General features: G+C 33.0%; 4 protein-coding genes across 4 annotated transcripts in view; 2 read left to right on the top strand and 2 right to left on the bottom strand.

The window, feature by feature from the left end:
• The window catches only part of LOC7464538 (uncharacterized), a 92306-nt gene that overhangs the window by 41669 nt on the left and 28445 nt on the right, over window positions 1-22192 (bottom strand). The window lies entirely within an intron of this gene.
• On the top strand, window positions 4134-5706 carry LOC7475182 (phytolongin Phyl2.2). The gene has a single exon (XM_002321959.4). The coding sequence runs from the start codon at window positions 4440-4442 to the stop codon at window positions 5226-5228; it is 789 nt and encodes a 262-aa protein (XP_002321995.1). The 5' UTR covers window positions 4134-4439; the 3' UTR covers window positions 5229-5706.
• Window positions 7969-12987, bottom strand: LOC7464542 (PP2A regulatory subunit TAP46). The gene is made up of 9 exons (XM_002321364.4): window positions 12733-12987; window positions 12517-12639; window positions 11621-11707; window positions 11347-11451; window positions 11050-11211; window positions 9614-9649; window positions 9453-9524; window positions 8639-8919; window positions 7969-8418 (listed from the first exon to the last, which is right to left on the bottom strand). The coding sequence occupies exons 1-9, from the start codon at window positions 12814-12816 to the stop codon at window positions 8163-8165; spliced, it is 1206 nt and encodes a 401-aa protein (XP_002321400.2). The 5' UTR covers window positions 12817-12987; the 3' UTR covers window positions 7969-8162.
• LOC18105491 (L10-interacting MYB domain-containing protein) lies at window positions 16544-17857 on the top strand. The gene is made up of 3 exons (XM_024586890.2): window positions 16544-16928; window positions 17032-17678; window positions 17763-17857. The coding sequence occupies exons 1-2, from the start codon at window positions 16608-16610 to the stop codon at window positions 17344-17346; spliced, it is 636 nt and encodes a 211-aa protein (XP_024442658.2). The 5' UTR covers window positions 16544-16607; the 3' UTR covers window positions 17347-17678; window positions 17763-17857.

Genomic DNA, 22192 nt, shown 5'->3' with positions numbered 1-22192 from the left:
TGGAACCATCAGAAAAGAATCCTGTCACATGGCATTCGCTGCCTGCAGTCTGGATCTACCAGATGTAATATTAAACAGGCCAGGCTGTTGCATTTAGGGTTTTTTTTTCTCCCTCTTGTCACAAGCATTGTTTATCAGTTTTACTTTGAGTTGGCTACTGGGAGGAGAGGGCGATTTATAGCCTCGAGTGACTAACTTTATGTTGCTGACTGACCAGGCAATAACAAGCACAGTTCATCCCTAGCTGTCATATTCTCCATTGTAGCAAGGCAAGGAGGCACCTGCGTGGCCTTGTGTTTTGCATGTATCTCTTAGAAAATGAGGAAAATCTTGGATTTCTTCTTCGGGATTCTCAAAATATGTTATGATGATTATTCTTTTCTTCTCTTTTGATCATGTTTTTGTGTCTGATTGACCTAACAAGTCTATATATATATATATATATATATATATATATATATATATATATATATATAATGTAGTCGAATTTATTAAATTTGATTTGATTTTCTTTAAAATAAAAAATATTTTAAATTTACTTTGTATTGGATTGATAATGTTCAATCTGTGTTGATCCACCTGTTTTTTTTTTAATTATTGTATTAAATGGTTTTTTTGGTGTAAATTTTCTTTTTCTCTTCTTTTTATGTTTTTTTTTACAATGAGCATTGAGCAGATATGGTGGTGCACTATTTACCTTAATTTCTATCTACCACAAAAAAAAATTTATTTCAATTAATAAAAAAAATAATTTTAAAAAAGAAGTCAAACCTGACCTAAATTTACTTAATTATCATTTATTCTTTCTTTCTTAATAAAAAATTTATAGTACTCGATGAAAATAAAAAGTTAAATTTAGAACTATCGAAAGTGATATTCTTACCCTAGTTGAAAAATATTTTTTTCTCTCTCTTCACATTTATTTTTTAAAAAAAAATTACTCCGAGAGTAACTCTTTTTTTTTTTTTTCATCTGATAAAAAAATTAATTTCTTTCAAAACAGTAGATGAGACGAGGAATTTGTGCCAAAAAAAGGAGGAAAATGCTCCATTAATGGAAGAATTTATGGGGACGAACAGAAAAACTAGCTTACAATCATTGACCAGGTCACTGCACAAACAATTCCTCTACACATAGCCTATCTGGCATCTTATCCAAAGGCTGTGAAGCCATCAAGTTCTTCAGCCCTTGATTAAGAAATTGACATGTCAGTTAAAAGGATAATAATTTGGAGGTTGAAGAGCAATGGGAATCTGTCAAGTTTGTATGTCATCTTCAAGAATTCTATATATATATATATATATATATATATATATATATATATATATATATATATATATATATATATAATATTGCGCTGAATTTAGCGATGGAGACTTGACATGTGATTGCATCTCTACATTGTTGTAAAAGAAAGGGTGAAATGATAGAATTATAGTTATCAAATCAAGAGTTTTGAAATCTGGTGAAGCTCGGGTCATGGGTTTTTCCTGAGTTATAGAGTTTTTACCGAGTCACCCGGATTAATTATATTTTTTTTATAAATCAAAACAATGTCGTTTTGATAAAAAAAAAAAAACACAAAAATATATAGTCAACAGGTTACAACCGAGTTTTTCCGGGTCACCCCAGGTTGTGACTTCCCCTCTTTTTTTCTTAATTCCGGCCCAGTTCCATTCCAGATCGACTCATCAGGCCGGGTTTCAAAACTATGATCAAACATATCTAGTCAGTCGGGTCGATCGGATATGCTGCTAATATAGAATTTGATTTAAGCTAGATTTGCTTTTAACTCATTTAAAAAGCTAACTCATTTAATTTTAAGTGACCTAACAAGTCAATTGGCAACCTAATTAACTTGACCGAGTGCGTGTGAGACCCAACTAAGTCAACCCCCAAGATTTTTCTTTTTTTATTTTTCATCCAAAACGATGGTGTGTCAATTGTTTTTAAAGAAAAAACCTTTATATCCAAAACGATGTTGTTTTACCTTTTAAAAAACTTTTATTAAAAAAGATATTGCTTTAATTTTTTTTTATTTAAATTGTTGTAAGATAAATTTTTGCATGTAAAAAAACAGATCTTCATGAATAAGAAAACATGTTATTTTAACTTCTACAAAATCAAGGTTTGAAATATAATTATATACGAGATTAATACAAAAAAACAGAAATTATTTGACCAACCAAATAATTGTTTCTTGATTAGATAAAAGATATAAGACCATTATACCAAACCACAATCACATGAACAAAAAAAATAACTCATATTTATAATACATGTTACATAAAAAATAAACCAAACATATTATTACATAATAAATCAGTCATCTCTTGAATTGTTACAAGAGATGTGATGATTTATCTTAATAAATTTTTAGCTTTGTGTGTGTGTGTGTGTGTTTTTTTTAGTTGTGTTTTCTTAGTCTTTTATTTTTTTGATTAACATAGGTATTCGGACTAGCTTGCGTGCACCTCGACTAATCCCACGAGTCCTGAAGTTAATGATCATGTAAGCTTCTAGTGATCATCATATTAGCAATCACAGGGTTCAAACTTGAAACTACGAAATAAAACAAATTCTTTGATCTTAAATTTTTATTATTGGACGAAGTATTAGATATTTATATGTTCTTAATTTTTAGCTTTGTATGTTGCGCCAAAGATTTGCCCAAACGAACCACGAAAGGAATATTACCATAAAAGCACATTGCATGCTCTGTTGCATCTCATCAGAACAAGAGTGTCTGCTCTCTCTCTCTCTTTATTTTTTCTTACCCTTTTGCTTGTTTGCAAAAACAAAGAATAAAGTGGTCTTCTGAAAATTCTATGAAAACACATATTTTCTTTTAGAAATTGAGTGAAATTTCTCTCAAGGCACTTTTTTTGTGTGTATAAAAGTACAATCTTCCTCTTTCATTTTTTTTTTCAATTTTTTTCCAAGAATATTGGAGACTTCTATGAAAAAATCCAAAAGGAAATTCAAATTCCCATCAAAAGACATCAGCCTCTCTCTAGTTTGCTCCTACTACTCATTTGGTGATTACTATGACACCATCTTGTGCTTGTTCATGTATGGTGTAAAATATTTTTTAAGAGTATATTTTAATTAAAAGAAATTTAAAAATATGTTTTTTTTAATGTTTGACACTATTATATTAAAATCATCAAAAAACATAAAAAATAATTAATTTAATATTTTTTTCATGTAAAAAATATTTTAAAAAGCCAAAACTGCCGCAGTGCCAAACACACACTTAACCATTAACAAACCATAATTTCTATGATCAAAACCTAAGAATTACTAATTTATCAAGAGGTGAAAAATTATGACATCATATTTCAAGTCTCACCTTACATGAATATGTAAGAATTAAATGTTTTTTTTAATTCCTTTTCTTGAAAGAAAAAAAAGAAAAAGTTGCATGAATAACAAAAAGCCAAACATATTTTGTAAAATCAATGTCAAGGTCCTCTTTTTTTTTGGTTATAGCTTAAAAGAAAGATGCATGTGCATGGTTATTAAATTCGATTCAATAAGAATGACCCGAGACTTGATTTGAGTAAATTTTAAAAAAAATAAAATGGAATTGATTTTGTGTGATCCCTTCAATCTGAAACTCTATTAAAATCTAGATCAATTTATTTTTATAATGATATTATTTTGATTTTTAAAAAATTAAAATAACTATGATTATTAAATTCGGTATAATAAAATTGATCCAAGACTTGACCCGAGTAAAATTTAAAAAAATAAAGAGGAATTGATCTTATGTGATCTCGTTGATGTGAAACTCTAACAAAATCTAGATTAATTTCTTTTTATAATGATATTATTTTTATTTTTAAAAAATTAAAATAATTTTATTTTAATTAATTTAAATTAACTAGAATTAATTTAATTAATTCATGACCCGGGATTTCAACCAATGGGTTTCATTTCTATGGGCTTGTGAAGGACTTTATTGAAGAATAAGGTTTTCTTTTTTTTTTTATCTTTTCCCCTTTCATCAAGTCAAACAGGATGCAAATGAAAGGAACAAGTCACAAAATTGCTACATCCAAATAAAGAGTTGAAAGGGTATTTATGTAATTAAAAGATTCAGACAGGGAAAGTTTAACGAAGACAGCAGCCATTCTATTTCTTGTACATATCAATGATTTCAATTCTTTTCTTTTCTTCTCCATTTCCAAACCCTAGAGAGAGAAGGGAAAAACAATCAAAGCAAACAGGCTAACAAAATTCCAAATCTCCAAAAAATGAGAGAGAGATAATTTTTTAGAGATTCCTAAAGGAGAGAATTCCTTTAGAGAGAAAAAAATACGAAGTTTTCAACTTTGCAATGCAAAATTCCTCTTTTTTCTTCAATTCAATTCCTTCCTCTTAAAAAGATCCTTCCTTTTCTTTTTTCTAAAGATCAACAAACCAAAAACCCTTCAATGATTTCCAATCCAAATCATGTTTTCTATGCTTGCATTGCTAAAGGACCTACAGTTCTTGCTGAGTTCTCATCATCAAAAGAATCAGGAATTGAAATCATTGGTCAAAGATGCATAGAGGAAACCCCACCTAACCATTCCATGTTTTCCCATACAACCCGCAACAAGACTTACACTTTCTTAATTGATGACCCTTTTGCCTATTTTGCTATTTTTGATGAGAATCTCCAAAAGTCTGAGTCTTTATGGTTTTTGAACCGTGTAAAGGATGCTTTTGAGGAGTTTTTGGGGGCTAAGATGATGAAAGATGGTGAAAAGATGGGTTCCTTTTGTTTCCAAGGTGAATTGCGGTTTGTGTTTAGACAGATATTGGCGTTGGATGCTGACTTGGTGAATGCTTTAATGGAGGAATCAACAAAGGATAGTAGGAATCCAAGCTTGGATTCGACGAAAGCGAAGGGAGCTGTGATTAGACCTTTGCTTCCGAAGCCAAGTAAAGTCTTGATGAAGAAAAAGAAGAGATCACCAGGAGAGGCTAATGGAGATCATCATGGTGGTGATTTGGATAATAACAAGGCGAGTGGTGTTGGTGAGAATGGAAGTAGGGACTTTTCGGTTACGATGATGCAAAAGAGTGGTGGGTTTTATATGGGGGATGGCAAGCAAAAGGCTAAACAGATTTGGAAGAAGCATGTTTGGGTGGTTTTGATATTGGATCTGATTGTTTGTGCAGTTTTGTTTGGGGTTTGGTTGTGGGTTTGCAGAGGACTTAAGTGCATTGATGGTTGAATTTGAGGTATTCAAATCCAAAGGGGGATACTATTGATATGCTAGTATATTGGGGGTGTTCTGCTTGTATATTGGTTATTAACATTGGAGCTGGTTAAGGTTTCTACATCAAAGACAGGGAAGAAGATATAATTGGATTCTAAGAATAATTATTATTGACCGGCTCGCAAGTTCCGTAGTGGCATCTATTGGTAAATTCTTCAACTCTTTGTACCATCAATTTCTGGAGAAATGACAGAGCTCCAATGTTTTATATGCACATCTTGTAACGGCGGGGTGTGCATGTACAAGCCACATATATAAATTGTGCAGGCTTTTTTCCGATGTTGTCTTCTTCCCTTCGTTTTTAGTTGTCAATGATTCTGCTGATGTTCTGTTGCTCTCTTTGGTTGCCCGAGCAGAAGTTATTTTTTTCAGAATGTCTGTGTTTCACTGGAACTTCTTGGATCTGGCTGCAATATATTTTCCTCTTCTCGTCTTTCATTGTTCTTTTTACATTGCCCAGTTTTCTCTTATTGTCTTATATCTTTTAGATTACCATTTAAATGTTGTTTATGGATGTTTATCGGCTGCTTACGGCAAAATGACAGAACAAGCTAGTTCTAAGTTTGCGTGTCTCGTTTTGCTATACATGTTGGATTGAACGAAGAGGCCAGAGTTTTACCTCCCTGAGTTTTTTTTTTTTTGCTCTGGGAGTAGGTTAGAAGGGGAGTTGCAGTTTTCCACAATCTCCTCCATGGAGGTATGCATGTTTTTCTTCTGTCAAAATGCAGGTAGTCCATCTATTACTGTCAATTCTCGAACGCATAGATTAAAGAAGTCCATAAACTAGCCTTGCAAAACTCTCGTCCTAATTCTCTTCGCCATCCATCTATTTTCTCGATGTCATCCATCTATCATGGTTTTTATTTACTGCATGATGCAAGGAAATCGATGTTTGAAGTTGAAAAAATATGTTTCACGATATAAAGGTTGGTTCTTTTGAGAATCAGATGTCAAATACGAGCTGCTACTTTGGCAGCTTCCCATTCAATTTTAAGGCAATGGGAGATGAACATCTTATTGAAGTTGACATCAGACATTTTAAGGTCTTGCAATGTCCTTGTTAACTTAAAAGGATTTTGGCATATTCACAGACAAGGAATTAAAGCTGTTCTTATCATTATTTCTTGATAATAACCGCGTGATTTCTACTTCCGGCGTTCTGGTACTGGTTCTCATCAATTAATTTAGCCACTATCAACAAAACCTTGGTCATTGCTAGGCTTTATTATTTCAGACTAGCCTCCTGGTTTGACAAGGGGATTTATTCTCATTATTTTAGCTGACGAACTCGAAAATACACTGACAAATAACTGCTTGCAGAGAACCAGCTTTTTATACTATTCTATTAAGATCCAAGGCAATTTGCAGTTCTACTATTGTCATAGAGTTTTTGCATTTCATAGAACTGTCGGGAGCATGCATGGCAAGGTCATTTAGCTACTGTTATCATTGACTTCATTAGATATTGCTTGTTCTGTTGTTCATGATGTCTTCCTGTATGGCTGAGATGCCCAAAACTCTTGCAGATGTAGCTAAGAAACTGAGTTGATTGCATCCTTTTTCTAACCCCACGCATTGAATGACAGGGATGGCTCTATACCAGTTCTTGGTTAAAATTCCTGGTCCCCCATTCCCATTCCCATGTCCTAGTCAATAAGATAGATCGCGTAAAACTATTTCAAGTTTCTTTCTGTATTTTGAGAGTCTGTTCTGTCAAGATCTATGGCATAAAACCATTCAAGTTTTTGGTCAGTTAACCCTAATACATATCAAGGAGTTGAATTCTTCTGTCTGCTTTGCTGGTTTCCTTCCCTAATTAGCATCCATACAACAGCTAATAAAAGCTCTCCTCAGCAAGTCCATCAAAGTAGTGGTTGTTTATGACTTTGCCGAGTTGTATTTTCTAATATAAGCATTCCAGCTTCTAATTTGGAAATGCAATAGTTGGGGGACGTTCATGTTTTATCATTTTCCAGTGCTGAGATGTTTCTTCGGTGAAAATGGGTTGTTTACTAATTAAATTTATCTTGCAGCTCTGATGCCAAGATAAAACCGAAGAGACGTTAAGGAAATTCAAATAATTCTATTAACACGTTACTGGAATTCAAATTAGATTAAACTAGGACAAAAGAAAATGTTACTTTAATACAATGTGACATCAAATCACTTTAAAAAACTGAAGATGCATTTGAGAAGCAACATCATCTTATTGCAGTATCTGCTTGTCCATATCCTTCATTATATAAGATCGTTTTGAAATGTCCATGTCTTTGGGACCCTACAAGTCATAATACACCCAAGATACTTGAAAATCATCTGAAAAATTTGCTGCTCTCTCCATGCCTTCTTGAGGCCTAGAGGCAACAAGAATTCAAAGATCCGGTGATCTAACCACCAAGCCATAACATTAATTACTAACCACAGTTCTCCATTGAAAAATATGCTATATTCAATGCCCCTCTCTGAGAGCTATCAAATTGTAAGAGGAGAGAATCAAATGAACTGTGACAGAAAAATCATAGGTATTACCTTCACTATATCTTACAGCTCTATTGCGACAAATTGGTTTCTGCATACGAAATCATGCAAGTCACAGAGATGGGGATTTAGAGTTAGGAATTGGCAAGGACTACCTCCATCCCATTATCCAAGACAAGAAATAAACTCAAAAGAAAAGCCACTTTGAACAACACGATTGGCAGAAACTACGTGAACACAAGTTGTTATCATTTGTATCGAGATGAATATAATACAGTGTAAACTTTTCAACTGAACACCAAAACAAAAACACTGATCCAAAATTTGTAAGGGAAATATTTGAGGTGCAAAGGATGAGTTTTAGCTGTGTTCAAAAGAATACATCACCGATACAGAAACCACTTGCCAAATTTAACCACAAGGGGTGAGCTTCTTATTGCCAGCACCGCGAGGATGATCATCTTTCCAGTCATCAAATGCTCTTGCCTTCTCTACAGCAGCATCGTCATCATCTTCATCCTCTTCTTCTTCGCTTGGTTTTAATTTCTGATTGTCCTTGTACCATGCAGAGTTTGCTTCTTCCATGAATTTAACGTTTCTCTCTTGCCATTTATTCATAATCTCCATCTCCTTCAACCCAGCTTCTTCTATACTCATGGTTGGCAACCTTCCAGATAATATTCAAATTATTATATCAGAATAAGAGGCTTATGAAAGCGAAAGGGCCCAACTATTCCCACTTGATACTTTAAGTAATTAGAAAGGAAGGGATCAATGTTGGAAGTCTTCCCTCCTCCATTCCTAAGCGACAAAACCAAAAGAAAAATACTATCTTTTGATGACAGGCATCCAATTTAAGTGTTAATAATCAGGGCATGGAAACATACCTATGGCCAGGTTGGAAGACCTGTGCTGTCATCCTTTCCCTTTCGTTTGATAGGCTTCCACCCACAATACTTGCTGGTCCGAATGTCACTGGCAGGTGCTTGTGATCATGTGCTTCTGAAACCTTTGCTCTCCCTTCTAAAACATCTTGAGCAAAAGTAGCACATGTGATAGGCGGCGCCGGTTGAGTATACCTTGCTTTTACTGCAGCATCACGATGCCAATCTTCAGCTTTCTTGGCACGTTCATCAAGAATCATCTGGGAAAAAGCTTTGTCCCCTCCCTGAAATATAAGTCAAGATAATTACTGCATCCATGTTTATGCAATAAACTCATCATCACGGGCAGCTGGATGTAGGCATAAAGACTGAATTATACAGTGCTGCTAACCATGATTACAATAAAATACACAATAACGCTATTAGGAATACTAACTTTCATGTCAGAAAAACCTTAATATTTGATGATGGAGAAGTAAAGAATCAGGGCCACCTGATGATGCAAAAGAATGGAACGAATGCAACCTAATGATGAAATGGTGCAAATCTTTAGCACCATGCTACTTTTCCATGGAATAATCTCTACAATAATCACTAGAGCTGTAAATCTGAGTGTCTTCATCCAGTGCCTACTGAAAAAATAAAAATATCCTCTGAGGGATGATCTCTGCGCTAAAAAAAATAATTTCTGGTAGATATGTTCCATCACAGCTATTTACAAAAAATGAAAACTCACAGGACAGTGATACAGCGTATAGATCTCCAAAAAACACAACTACAAAAAACTCTGACACTTCAGATTTAAATGTGCTAATACCTTTAGCTGTCTTTCCTTTACAGCTGAAAGCATTTCTTCCTCTTTCTTTAACATTTCCAGCAGATCGATTGCCTGAAGAATGGTAATACAGCAGTGTGAGGGATGGATATATGAAAGACAAGTAGAACATGGCAGAGACTATAAAGAAATATAGGACCAACCTTACAGATAGCCAAAGAGATGGTAATAATCCAAGCCTGCAAAAAAAGAACAGTGTGATTTCAGCAACACTTCAACTTTGCGAAAGAAAAAAACTACAAATTACATGTACAGCTGCTTCTGTTTTGTGAATATATGTAGAACTGTTAATAAACATACTACAACCAATTCACTCCATAAACTCTGTCAAGTTTTCAAGCATCTACTATTCAAGTTTGAAAAAAAAAAGGAACAAAATGAACACCTAGAAGCCAAACTACTTTCTTCATCATGGGGAAAAACTTATTTGTGCAACCTATCAATGTGAAAGTTGCATTAGCACGAAACAAAAGTGTACAATAATGGAAATACAAAACCAGTCTCTACATCTTATTCTCTGAACAATGCTAGGAATAATAACACTTTCACTATCACACTTGTGTGGCGATTATATTTCAGGAAAGCTTTTCCAAGTCATTGGTCAGTAATCTGACTAGTTACATTTAACAACATTTCTATAATTTTGAAATGCGATAACTAATAAAACATCATTGGTTAGTAATGAAAATGATTAAAATATTGGTACCATCAGCATTATTGTATTTCTTTAGAGCTGAGGATAATTATAAATGAAGTAGTTAAATTCACTGTTGCAAAAATGGGTTTACTGGACTGTCAGAGAATACACTGCATAAGCAAAACTACATTTTTAAAATCAAACAAAAACACTAGCATAGGGCTCACAGACTCAAACAAGCTACGACTAAGTATAACATCAAAAGCAATGGCTCACAATAGTGAGACATGATGAAGTCATTTTTTCTAGTTACAAGGCTGTCAAACCAATAGTCCAGAGAAGCATAAAAATAATGAGTTGATTATACTGTTAATTTTCCTAAAGAAAACTTAGAAAGACTCGAACTTCTAATTGACATGTCAGTGTAAAAATTACCCTAGTGAGTGATAGGAAATTGGTTCAATATTGAACAGTTTAGAAAAAGCAACTACAGATGAGGTAATGATGGAAAATTAATTTTCAATGCTACTTATCCAGGCACACTCCTCCCACCAACTGCATGGAATCAACCCTTAAGCATACAAACAATGAGTTAATTATACTGTTAATATCCCAAAGAAATGTTACTAAGGCTTGGAACTTCTAACAAATAGGCTGGTGCCCAAGTTTCCCAGGGGACTGATAGGAAATTGTCTCAACAACTACTAATGAACTGCTCAAAAGCACAATTACAAGTGATTAATGTGCTAAAACAATATGTTTTAAGACTCCATAGTCACACTCCTCTCATCAACTATATCGAATCAAACCCTTATGCATTCAGCCACTCCAAATCTGAAGTGGTGGAGGTTAAAAATAGACTACAAAAATTTAAACTACTGTGCTAAAGTACTTCAGGTCACTTTCACAGCTTATCCTGTCAGAGCATAGATAACAACTAACCTCCCGCTCTTCTTCTCCATCATCATCCAGCAGGTCTTCCTCCCCGGCCTCAACCAGAGTTGATACTGCTGCAGCTTTAGTTGAATGAAAACGCCGCTCTTTCTGCTCCTTCATTTTCTCCAGCTTTGCTTCTGCAGCTATTTGGCGTCTGTATCTGGCAATCTGAATAGAGGCACATGAAGGGGTTGTGAGTGCAAGAGCTAAAAAAGCCCCATGTTGCAAAGGAAGCTCAACAAAACTATGATGCATCAGAGTAATTTTGATTGTAAGAAAGTATTGACAAAGACTTGAAGCTACCTTTAGAGCCCTTCGATCTGCAAAAGTATTTGGAGTCCCTTGAGAAAATGTTTGCAACTCCTCCTCTGGTACAAGTTCCATTGCCTCACAAAATGAGAGGAATTCCTAGAACAAGTTGCCTTCATAAATATCAACTGATATATAACAAAACCTCAAAACATGCAGAAAACATTAAGTACTAAGGAAAAAATATATGCCCAGAAGCTCTGCTGGCAGCTGCTATGTTGGCAAACAAACTTAAGACTATGTACTTCAGGTAATGAACAGAAGTCACCTTTAACTTTGCCTGGGAAGCCTTTAAAATTTGTATCCTATCATCCTGAGCAATGTTTTCAGTCAGCTCTGCCAGATAAAATGGAACCTGCAATTGTGATAAGCTATCAAGTTAGAAATCAATTTTCTTACTGAATTCATTCTGATGTAAAACTAGCAAGTTTACAAAGTTCATAAATTCAACAGTTACAACAGCCATTTACATGTAGATTTCCAATTTGATCCCAGAAAATCATTTCCATCACTGTCAATTAAATGAAAAAATAAAAAAACCCCAAGCTTCAAAGTCTACATTTGACATTTAATTGAATGGGAATGAAAAAGGAATTTAACCAGCAAAAAGCCATTAGGTTATAAAAGATTCGAGCTTTGAGGCTCATTTCAAGACCTTCCTAATTCACCCCACCCACCCTACATAAAACAAAACTATCAACATTAAAAGTAACAACCATTTTTAGACTTCTCCTGTCTAAGCTAAATAACATTTCCAACAACCGTTCCAAATTTTTTGTGTCCCCAATTTAATTCCACATAGCACCATACCATAACAATCATCATACAACACAAAGCTAAAACCACTGCATCAACTTAGAACAACACTGCTTCCTTCACTCCCTCAAGTGTTAAAACCTAACCACGAGTCCCTTATATTTCAACCTACGAAAGTAACTTCATGATATATTAACAGTTCCATTTTGATACTAAAAAACTCATCATTAGGGATTATTTCCTACATTTAGTTCATCCAAAATTAATAATTCAAAAAACACGAAAAAGAAAACTTTCTCGTTTTTTTAACCAACCCATCAATTAGAAACCTCTGAAGTTTCATACCCTTTTTTTTTTTTAAAAAAAAAACTAAAATAAAGAGAGAAAATGAACAAATTTAAACATTACCAGAATATACTTGAGATTGGTAGTGCTAATATCCTCTTTAGTCTCATTAGAAGAAAATAAACCCAATTTACTAATCATTTCCTCACAATTCTCCAGTGCTTCAATTCCCTTCTTCACCAATTCCTGTCAAAATCAAATCAATCAATAAAAACCCTAAAATCAAATAAAAAAGGTTACAAACTTTGATAAAAAAAATCTAATGAGAAAATGTTATACCTTATCATTAGAACCAGATTCTGTTGCTTTTAGATGGATTTTTGAAGCTTGATCGAAGAGAGAAGGAAGGGGCAAGTCTTCCATTATCAATTCACCCACTAGAAAACGAAAAACACTAGAATTTGATTTGGGGTTTGAATTTGAGGATTCTTAAGCCAGGACTTTGAAGGGTAGAAATAGAAATTTGTTGTTGTAAATGATTAATTTCAAAAATAAGGATGAGAAGCCAGAGAAGAGACTAGACAGCTGCAAGAAATATATATAGAGAGAGAGGTTTTGATTCTGTGTTCGTGCCTTAAATTGTTTGTCATTGGAATCTCCACCCAGAAACTGCCACGTCATATTTTTATTAAAGTTTTAATCAGCTAGAATTTTTAGTTAAATTTCGTTTACTAATATTTCTATCACCCCGTAAAAAAACATTATCAGATATTAGACAGGCCATCAATACTTAATTCACCCATGAAAATATTTGGAAATAAATTTAATTTTTTTTAGGCCAAGAATATAAATTAAAAAGTTTACTTAGTAAAAATTGCTGTGTAATATTTTAGAGAAAATAAAAATAATAAGTTTTTAAATGTATTGTAAAAGACTTATAAGAAAACATAAAAAAGTATAAAACCATTTGAAAAAATAAGAAAATTGAGTTTATTGATCTGATAAATATATTATAGAATCATTGATCCTTTATTTTTTAAAAAATAAACTTATCCATGCTTTTTCCCAGATTTTTTTTCATGAAACATTTTTTTGTATTTAAATTATAATTTTTTCTATAATTTTCACGGTCACCATTGTTTCTAAGATCCAAGAAATATTGTACTTTTATCATAATTTTTTTTTTGCCAGTTTGGGAGTTTAGATATTCATACATGCAATTTGGTTTTGATATATGCAAAAATTAATCCAAAAATTAATTTATTATATAAAAAATATTTTTGGATTTGTTTTTAAGAAACTAAATCCTTCCTTGACTAAGGTTTAGACTAGCCAATCTTATATTAATTGATGTATTTACATAACAAATTGCATGTTTTACACTTATATAAAAGCCTATATCTTCATAGTGTGGCCAGGGATCCACAATATTATATGTAAATATTTTGATACAAACCAGATTGTGAGATAGATGGTAATATTTATTAAATGCAGTTAAATTTTTATAAATTAATGTTTTCGGGACCATGAAAATTTATTTATTATTCAAAATATTATTTAAACTTTAGATTTAAATTATAATTGAAATAAAATATTATTTAATCAAAATTATTAATTTAAGGAGTATTAATTATAAAGTTATATTATATGAGGCCAAAGAGCCATGCATAAAAAGGGTGGTCTAAGTGAAGGCAAGAAAAAATCTTTCCCTAGTTGACAATCTAGTGCTTATTAGGTCTAGAAAGGCCTAGACTTAAAGTAATTTTTTATTAGGTCAAGAAAAAATCTAGTGTGTGTGGTGTGCCCTCGATTTGTTTTTTCATTATTATATATTTTTTATTTTTTTTTGTTTTAAAAAATATTAAATTAATATTTTTAAGTGTTTTTAATATATTAATGTTAAAAAAAAATCATTTTAATATATTTTTAATTAAAAATCACTATTTGAAAATATAAAAGTTTTCACTTGAAAATAAATTAAAATAATTTTTTTTTAATATTAACGTATCAAAATAATAATAAAAACATTAAAATATTAATTTAAAACTATATATAAAAAAAAAAACCACAATTCAGATGGTGTTTGGATATGCTGGTGCGGCTGCGGTTGAAAAAAAAGCAGTGTCATATATGTTTGGTTAACCACGAACCACAGGTTATTTGTATGTGGGTCCCAGTGAAAACTACGGTTCAATTGTAAAAAGTGAAAAGCAATTACACATTGCTTTTCATGCGTTTCTCCTCTCTCTTATCACCGATAATTTTACAATTACTTTCAAGAACAACCCCTTACTTTCCCAACTGTCCTCTGTCCCTCGTTCTCAATTTCCCAACGGTCACAAAAAAAAACCCAACAAATTGATGGTGGAAGGTTGTTATAGATCAATAACGCCCAGTTTCAACATTTCCCTAAACTAGTCCTCCATGCGTTTCACCTCTCTCTCACCACCGAAACTTTGCCCAGTAACCATTGTCAATTACGATCCTCACAACCTCACAAATTTTTTTCTTGTTTCGGTTGCAAATCTATGTAATTGATGAACTAAAACCCCAATTTCCTTCCCCAAACTGTTCTCCTCTCTTTTCTCTTGCTACAGCCCCATTTCTATTTTGCCCTAAAAAACCACCAACGCCGGAGCAAGCTTCTTCCCCTCTGTCATTCTTTCCCAACGAAGATCGAAAACACAAACCTTCACCGATCTGTCCCTCCACTGTTACAATTACAGAAAACCCCCAAGAGATTCGTGCTGGGAAAGTTCCACGAGTGAGATACTAGTAAGTACTGTGCGTTCCCTTTGTCAATTTTATTTCACATGTTGCTTAAAATCTAATTTCTGTAATGGGTCTCTATTGTTTTTGTTTTTGTAGAACAAAGCTGCAGCACCGTGGTGGTTTGCAGAACAAAGACAGAGACTGAGGTCAGTTCCTGCCTTATCTCCATTTTCATTTCCGTTTTTTGTATATGAAACATTGCATGTCTGTGATGCTGCATGCTCTATTACTATTAACACTGCAATTGTTGAATTGATCTACAAATTTCATTGATGTTGCTGCTTGTGTTCTATTTACTGTGCCTTCATCAAATTTTTTTAATTTATAGCAAATTTCATTGCTTCTTCTGCTTGTCCTCTGCTTTACATGTGTTTTTAATTTTTTTCTACTTGAAAACCTGCATTTATGTGATGCTTCTGTGTACTGTGTTACCCATGTTAATTTTATAGTAATTGTAGCTCAAAATCTATTTTATCTTCTGGGTCTCCATTGTATCTGTTTGCAGGACAAAGCTGCAGAACCGTGCTGGTTTGGACACCTAAAGAGATAGACTGAGGTAAGTTTCTGCCTTATCTCCATCTGCATTTTCAATTTTTTAGATGAAAAATTGCATGTCTGTGTACCTGCATGATCAATTACTGTGTGTTCTGCAATTGATAAATTCCATAGCTGTTGCTGATTGTTTTCTGTTTACTGTGCCTTCGTCATTTGTTTTGAATTTAAAAGAGTTTAATTGCTTCCATATACTGCTTGTCTGCTGTTCTTTGTTCTGGTTTCGTTTTTTATGTCTACTACCAGCTGACAGTGCTGCTGCTGGATTATTTGCTTACTGGAAACAATGTCATGCTTTGAAATTTCATTTATGTGTTGTTCTGCATGGTCTGATATGTTTGCTATGCACATTGATATTGTTTCTGTTTGAGCAACTGTTGATGCCTTTACTGTGCGTGTGTTTATTATAATCGTAATGAGTGCCCTGTTAGCATGTCGTGTAGGATTATGTTTATTTCTACTTATGCAGTTAAAATCAGAATTTTGAGTTTCTTTTTTTTGTGTTTGCATGCTGCGAAAGAAAGCTGGGTTTCTTTGAATGTAGAAATAGATTCTGTTCTGTTTGTTTTTTCCCCTCTGTTTTTAGCTTCCAAACAGCATGATGGCAATGAAGTGTTGCTTGATAATTCAAAAATTATCTCATGGCTGAAACTTAGTTTTCTGAACAGTTGAAATTAATGGGTTGCAATTAGTTTTCATTACAAATTAACATGAACATTCTCATTCAAATACATGCATGGTTAATGTTTGTTGCTAACCACACAACTTTTGTAAATGCTGAACATTGAGTGTTTTATTAGTGTTTAAGTCCACGGTTTACTGTTGCTGTTTTTTTGTAATTCATATCAGTTATTGATTTCAAACTTTTGTTAAATGTGTTAAAAGATATCATGGAAGGTCTTGAATCTTTTGATAAGGCTGCTTGGACAAAGGAAATGTTGCATATATTTTGTGATATATGCATTAAGGCAATTGATATGGGAATGAGACCTAATACTCATTTCGATAAAACGGGGTGGAAATTTCTTATAACATCATTCAAAGAACAAACTGGCCATGCATTCACTAAAACACAGTTGAAAAACAAATGGGATGGATGCAAAAAGGATTGGAGGATATGGAATAAGCTGGTTTCTGAAACTGGTGTTGGCTGGAATAGTGAGTTAGGCACAATTGCAGCTAGCGATGAGTGGTGGAAACAAAAAATTCAGGTACATTCCTTGTCATCCTAACAATTTCTTTTATTGTTGTCAAATTCTAACCCTAAAATTTTAGTACTTTGATCCTTCATTACTTGATTTAATTTATATGCAGGAAATTAGAGGAGCCAAAAAATTCAGACATGTCGGTATTGAGCCGTCTTTGAAGAATAAATTTGACCGAATGTATTCCAACACTGTCGCAACTGGAGCGTATGCATGGGCTTCTTCATCAGGTGTACCTGCTGGTAGTGATGTCGATCCTGGTACAAGCAATGCCGACATTGCTCATGATGGTTTGGAAGAGGGCAGTGGTGATTCGGAGGAAGATGTGATTCCAGATTTCCAGACTGACATGGCTCGAATGGTTGGAGGGATAAATATGTCTAACAGCAGCAACACAACAAGCGGTGGCAAAAGAAAAGAATGAGATCATTATGATGTGCGAGGTAGAAAGAAGAAAACAGCTGGAATTGGTGTTCAGCTGCTGTCAAGGTGCAATCATCTACTTGAGAGTATGTCGACTAAGAGTGATTCGACTTCTTTGAATATGGATCGCGAAGGTTGTAGTATTCGCGAGGTGATGGATGAGCTGCACTCAATTCCTGGAGTTTCAATTGAAGATGAGTTTCATGACTTCGCTACGGAGTATCTCAGTTTAAGAAGGAAAAGAGAAATGTGGGCCAGTATGGGTGATAAGCAACAGAAGTTGAGATGGTTGCAACGAATGTATGCACGAACTAAACGTGCTTAGCTGACATGGTATGATTTACGTTTCTTAACTGTTAATCAATTAACTATGTTCAAGTGCTTTGGATATTTATACATGTTTATTTTTTGTTGCAGAGTAATGGGATGCCGGTTTTTAAAAGAGTAGTTTCCATTTGCCGAAGTTTGTCCGAGACATTATATTATTCCACATTTCATGTAACCACATATGAGCATATCCATTTGCGGTAATTTATGTACTGTTATATTTATTAAACTGCTTTTCGGGAGTTAACAGACTTGTATGAGAAATTGCTGGCTGTAATGTTGTATTTTATCTAGGAATTACAATGTTCAATGGTTAATGTTAAATGGTTGACCCTTTAATGGAATTGGTTGTTAATTTACCTTCACTGTTTTGTTCCCTGTATTTTTTTCTTTGCTGCCGTGAGGTTTGATGGGAATAATAATACATGTTGCTGGTGTTTCTTTCCTTGGCTGCATTTTTTCCATTGGGTAGCTACTGTGAGCTTGTGATGTCTGAAAAGAAACCCCTTTTACAGTTTACTGTTGCTGTTTTTTTCTTTGCTGCCGTGAAGTCTGATGGGATTAATAATACATGCTGCTGTGTTTCTTTCCTTAGCTGTAATTTGTTCCATTGGATTAACTACTGTGAGATTGACGTGCTGCTGGTGATTCTTTCCTTGGCTGTAATTTTTTTCATTGGATTAGCTACTGTGACATTGACATGCTGCTGGTGATTCTTTACTTGACAGTATTTTTTTCTATTGGGGTAGCTACTGTGAGCTTGTGATGTCTGAAAAGAAACCCCTTTTGCAGTTACTGTTGATGTTTTTTTCTTTGTTGCCGTAAGGTCTGATGGGACTAATGCTGTTGGTGTTTCTTTCTTTTCTCAAAGCTTGGTCTTGCTGCTGGTTTTTAACTTTTAACTCTGTTTTTATTCCTTTTAACTCTGGTGTGAAAGACTACATGTCAGGATGGTGTACATATATGAGCTGTAAAAGTAACATTATATGCTACTTTTACAGCATATACATACATGTGAATGTACTTATGTTGAAAGCTAAAAAATTGTAAAATAGACGTAAAGAGCATTGAAATTTTTCTATATAAAGAGGAATGTTTGCATCATATTTTTCACTGAAGTAGCTTTCTTCATAACAAGCTTCTCAAACCTCTCAGCTGCATTTTATACAAGCAAGTAGAATACTCCTTTTTTGTTGGCTTTACAGGTATGGAAAAAACTTACGTCGCACCAACTCTTTGATAGTTTTTTTATTGAATGATATTTAATTATTTAAAGTTTTTTATTAACAACATATAATTTTTTTCTTGTTTACATGTAATTGAAGTTATGGATGATCCATGATTTAATGACATATTTAATGAAGATTTCGATGGTAATTATGATAATGTAATGAACCGCATTGTAGACCAAATTAATTATCCTAGTTGTGAAGGTAGTGGTGCTTCAGTTGATGGTGCCGGAGATGATAGTAATGGAAACGACTCCGACGACAGTAATGACGATGATGATGACGACAACGTTGACGATGACAATGATGGTGACGAAGCATTTATTATAAGGAGGCATTTTGATAGGAAAAAGTTAATTATATGCACAGCTGGAGCTATAAACACGTATTATATTAATTATATGTATAAAAAACCATGTATGGTTTCCTATAACACAGGGATGCGTTGGTTGTCGGAGGTTTTAAGAGGTAATTGGAAACGAAGTGTTAACATGTTCAGGATGGACGCAACCACTTTGTTGAGTTTGTGCACCGAATTAGAAACGCACCATGGCTTAAAACCGTCAAGAAGAATGAGCGTTATTGAAAAAGTGGCAATGTTTCTATTTACAATAGCAGTTGGGGCGTCAAATAGACAAGTGCAGGAAAGATTCCAGCATTCAGGTGAAACTATTAGTAGATGTTTTAAAGAAGTGCTTAAATCATTACGTTTGTTTGCTGTGGAAGTCATAAAACCAGTAGATCCACAATTTACGAGCACACCAAGAGAAATTGCTATGAATCCAAGATTTATGCCACATTTCAAGGTAAGATGAATTTTTTTTATAATTAACTAGTTTAATTAAGTTGTTCAGAGGAGTATGAAATATGTTATAAATGTTTATGAGTATTATAAATGTTTTTGTGGCATGTAGAATTGTGTCGGTGCAATTGATGGAACACATGTTCGTGCCTGCATACCATCTGCAAATCAAATTTCATTTATTGGACGAAAAGGTGTACCAACACAAAATGTCATGGATGCTTGTAGTTTTGACATGCAATTCATGTTCGTGTGGGCAGGATGGGAAGACAGTGCACATGATACGCGTATTTTTCTTGAGGCTATTGACAGTAGCAATATCAAATTTCCAAAACCTCCGGAAGGTTGTGATTTTGACTAAATTGAAGATTTGGTAATTGAAGGAATATAATTTTTTTCCAGTTTTGTTTAAAATTACATGTTATTTTTTGCAGACAAATATTATTTGGTTGATGCTGGATATCCAAACGAGTATTGGTATTTGAGTCCCTATAAAGGCGAGAGGTATCACTTCCAAGAATTTAGGCGTCGTGGACAACCAAGTGGTCGAAAAGAAGTGTTTAATCGTGCACACTCGTCACTACGTAACGTGATCGAATGTTCTTTTGGGGTATGGAAACAGAGGTGGAAAATTTTGCAAAACATGCCTGCTTATCCATACAAGACACAAGTTGAGATTGTAGTTACATCAATGGCACTACATAACTATATTAGAAGGAGTTCGCAAGATGATGCAGTTTTTTCCGAGTATGATCACAACCCCAATTTAATTCCAGATGACTTTTTACCTGATATTGTTCAGGCTTCGGCCGTTCAAGGCTCACAGAGGCCTTCACGTATGGATTTTGTACGCGATGGAATTGTAAATAGTTTAATGGAACAATAAAGGAGTACATTAATGTATGAGAATTTTTCATTTTGTTATGTAATCATAATTACAAAACACCTATGTTTTGGAATTATATATATGCGTTTATCTATGTCCTTTTAATTAATTCAAATCAAATATAAAATACAAAGCATATTAACAAAAAACAAGAACATATTTTTTTTTAACCACAGTTTTACCAAACACAAAATTGCTTTTTTTTCGACCACAATTTCAACCACAATATTTTAACCAAACACAAGAAACTGTTTTTTTTAAACCACAACTTCAACCACAGTTTTAACCAAACACCAGTTTTTTTTAAATCAACCTCACAAAAAACACTTTTTATTAAACTGTTTTTTTTACACCACAACCATAAAAACTACCGCAATACCAAACACGCACTCAATCAAACAAATGCATCTCAAATTCATGCTAGAAAAGACATGAGGTCCCCTTGTCACATCTTGTCTTCCACGCATACAGTTGTCTTATTACTTGTCTAGCTATGTCTTGTCTTGTGCTCAAGCTCGCAAGTACATTAACTTGATTTTTTGGTGTATTCACTTGTGGTCCAAGAGCTAGGGTGTAAAATATCAGTGCTATATTTAAATTATTAATCTAATAATCCGAGCTATTTATCAAGTCAGAACATAGATAGAATATCACAATATTGCAGCATATTAATATTATTCTCAAATGAATTTTTATATCTTTAAATTAACAGATATTAAATAAATATTAACACTTGAATTAGTAGAGTTATAAAAAATTAATTTATTACGAATTTAAATCATAAAAAAGTAGATTTACTAATGAGACTAAACTCTTAAAATAAAAACATTAAATCACCATTATATTATATTTCTCTTTTTTAACTCATGGGCTTACATCTAAACGTTTTGCCGACGTCCATTGCATATATATATATATATATATATATATATTTTGTTTTAATAATAAATGCATTTTTGGGTTTGTTTTCTTACATCATAGACTAAATCTTTCGTTTCCTTGATGAATTTATGACATATTAGATAGACGGTCTAAGCTATATCATGGCTAATCCAAAAAAAATAAAATTAAGGCAATCTTTTTTTCTATAAAAAAGCACTGTAAAAAAAATATTAATGCTTTGTAAGTGTTTAAAGAAAAAATTGTGATTTCAGATTATTACCTGGACTAAATTTAATAAAATTATATGATTTTATAACATAAAATAAAAAAATATAAGTACAATAAAAAAAATTAAAAAAAATTAACAACAAAAAAATTAAAAAAATCATATAAGCAATAAATAATAACGAAAAAATAATTATAAATCAACAATTATTATAATCCGAGAAAGTAAAAGGTGAGAGAGTATTTTAAAAATTTTTAATTTTTTTAGCTTTATATTAATTTTTAATTTTTAAAATTTTTAAATTATTTTGATATGTTGATATTAAAAATAAAATTTAAAAAATAAAAAATTTATATATATATTTATTTATTTTAAATAATCTCTATCAAGGAGAGACTATATTTTTCCACGTCTACAACTAAAGAAGGCATGATTTTGTTGACTTTGTAGCTTGTTCTCTGCAAGGTCTCAATCACAATTCACAGGCACAGAGGA

This window comes from Populus trichocarpa, chromosome 15 (genome assembly GCF_000002775.5).
Source record: "Populus trichocarpa isolate Nisqually-1 chromosome 15, P.trichocarpa_v4.1, whole genome shotgun sequence".
NCBI lineage: Eukaryota > Viridiplantae > Streptophyta > Magnoliopsida > Malpighiales > Salicaceae > Populus > Populus trichocarpa.
Note: the sequence above shows the minus strand (reverse complement) of the source record. Positions and strands in the feature narration are given on the sequence as shown.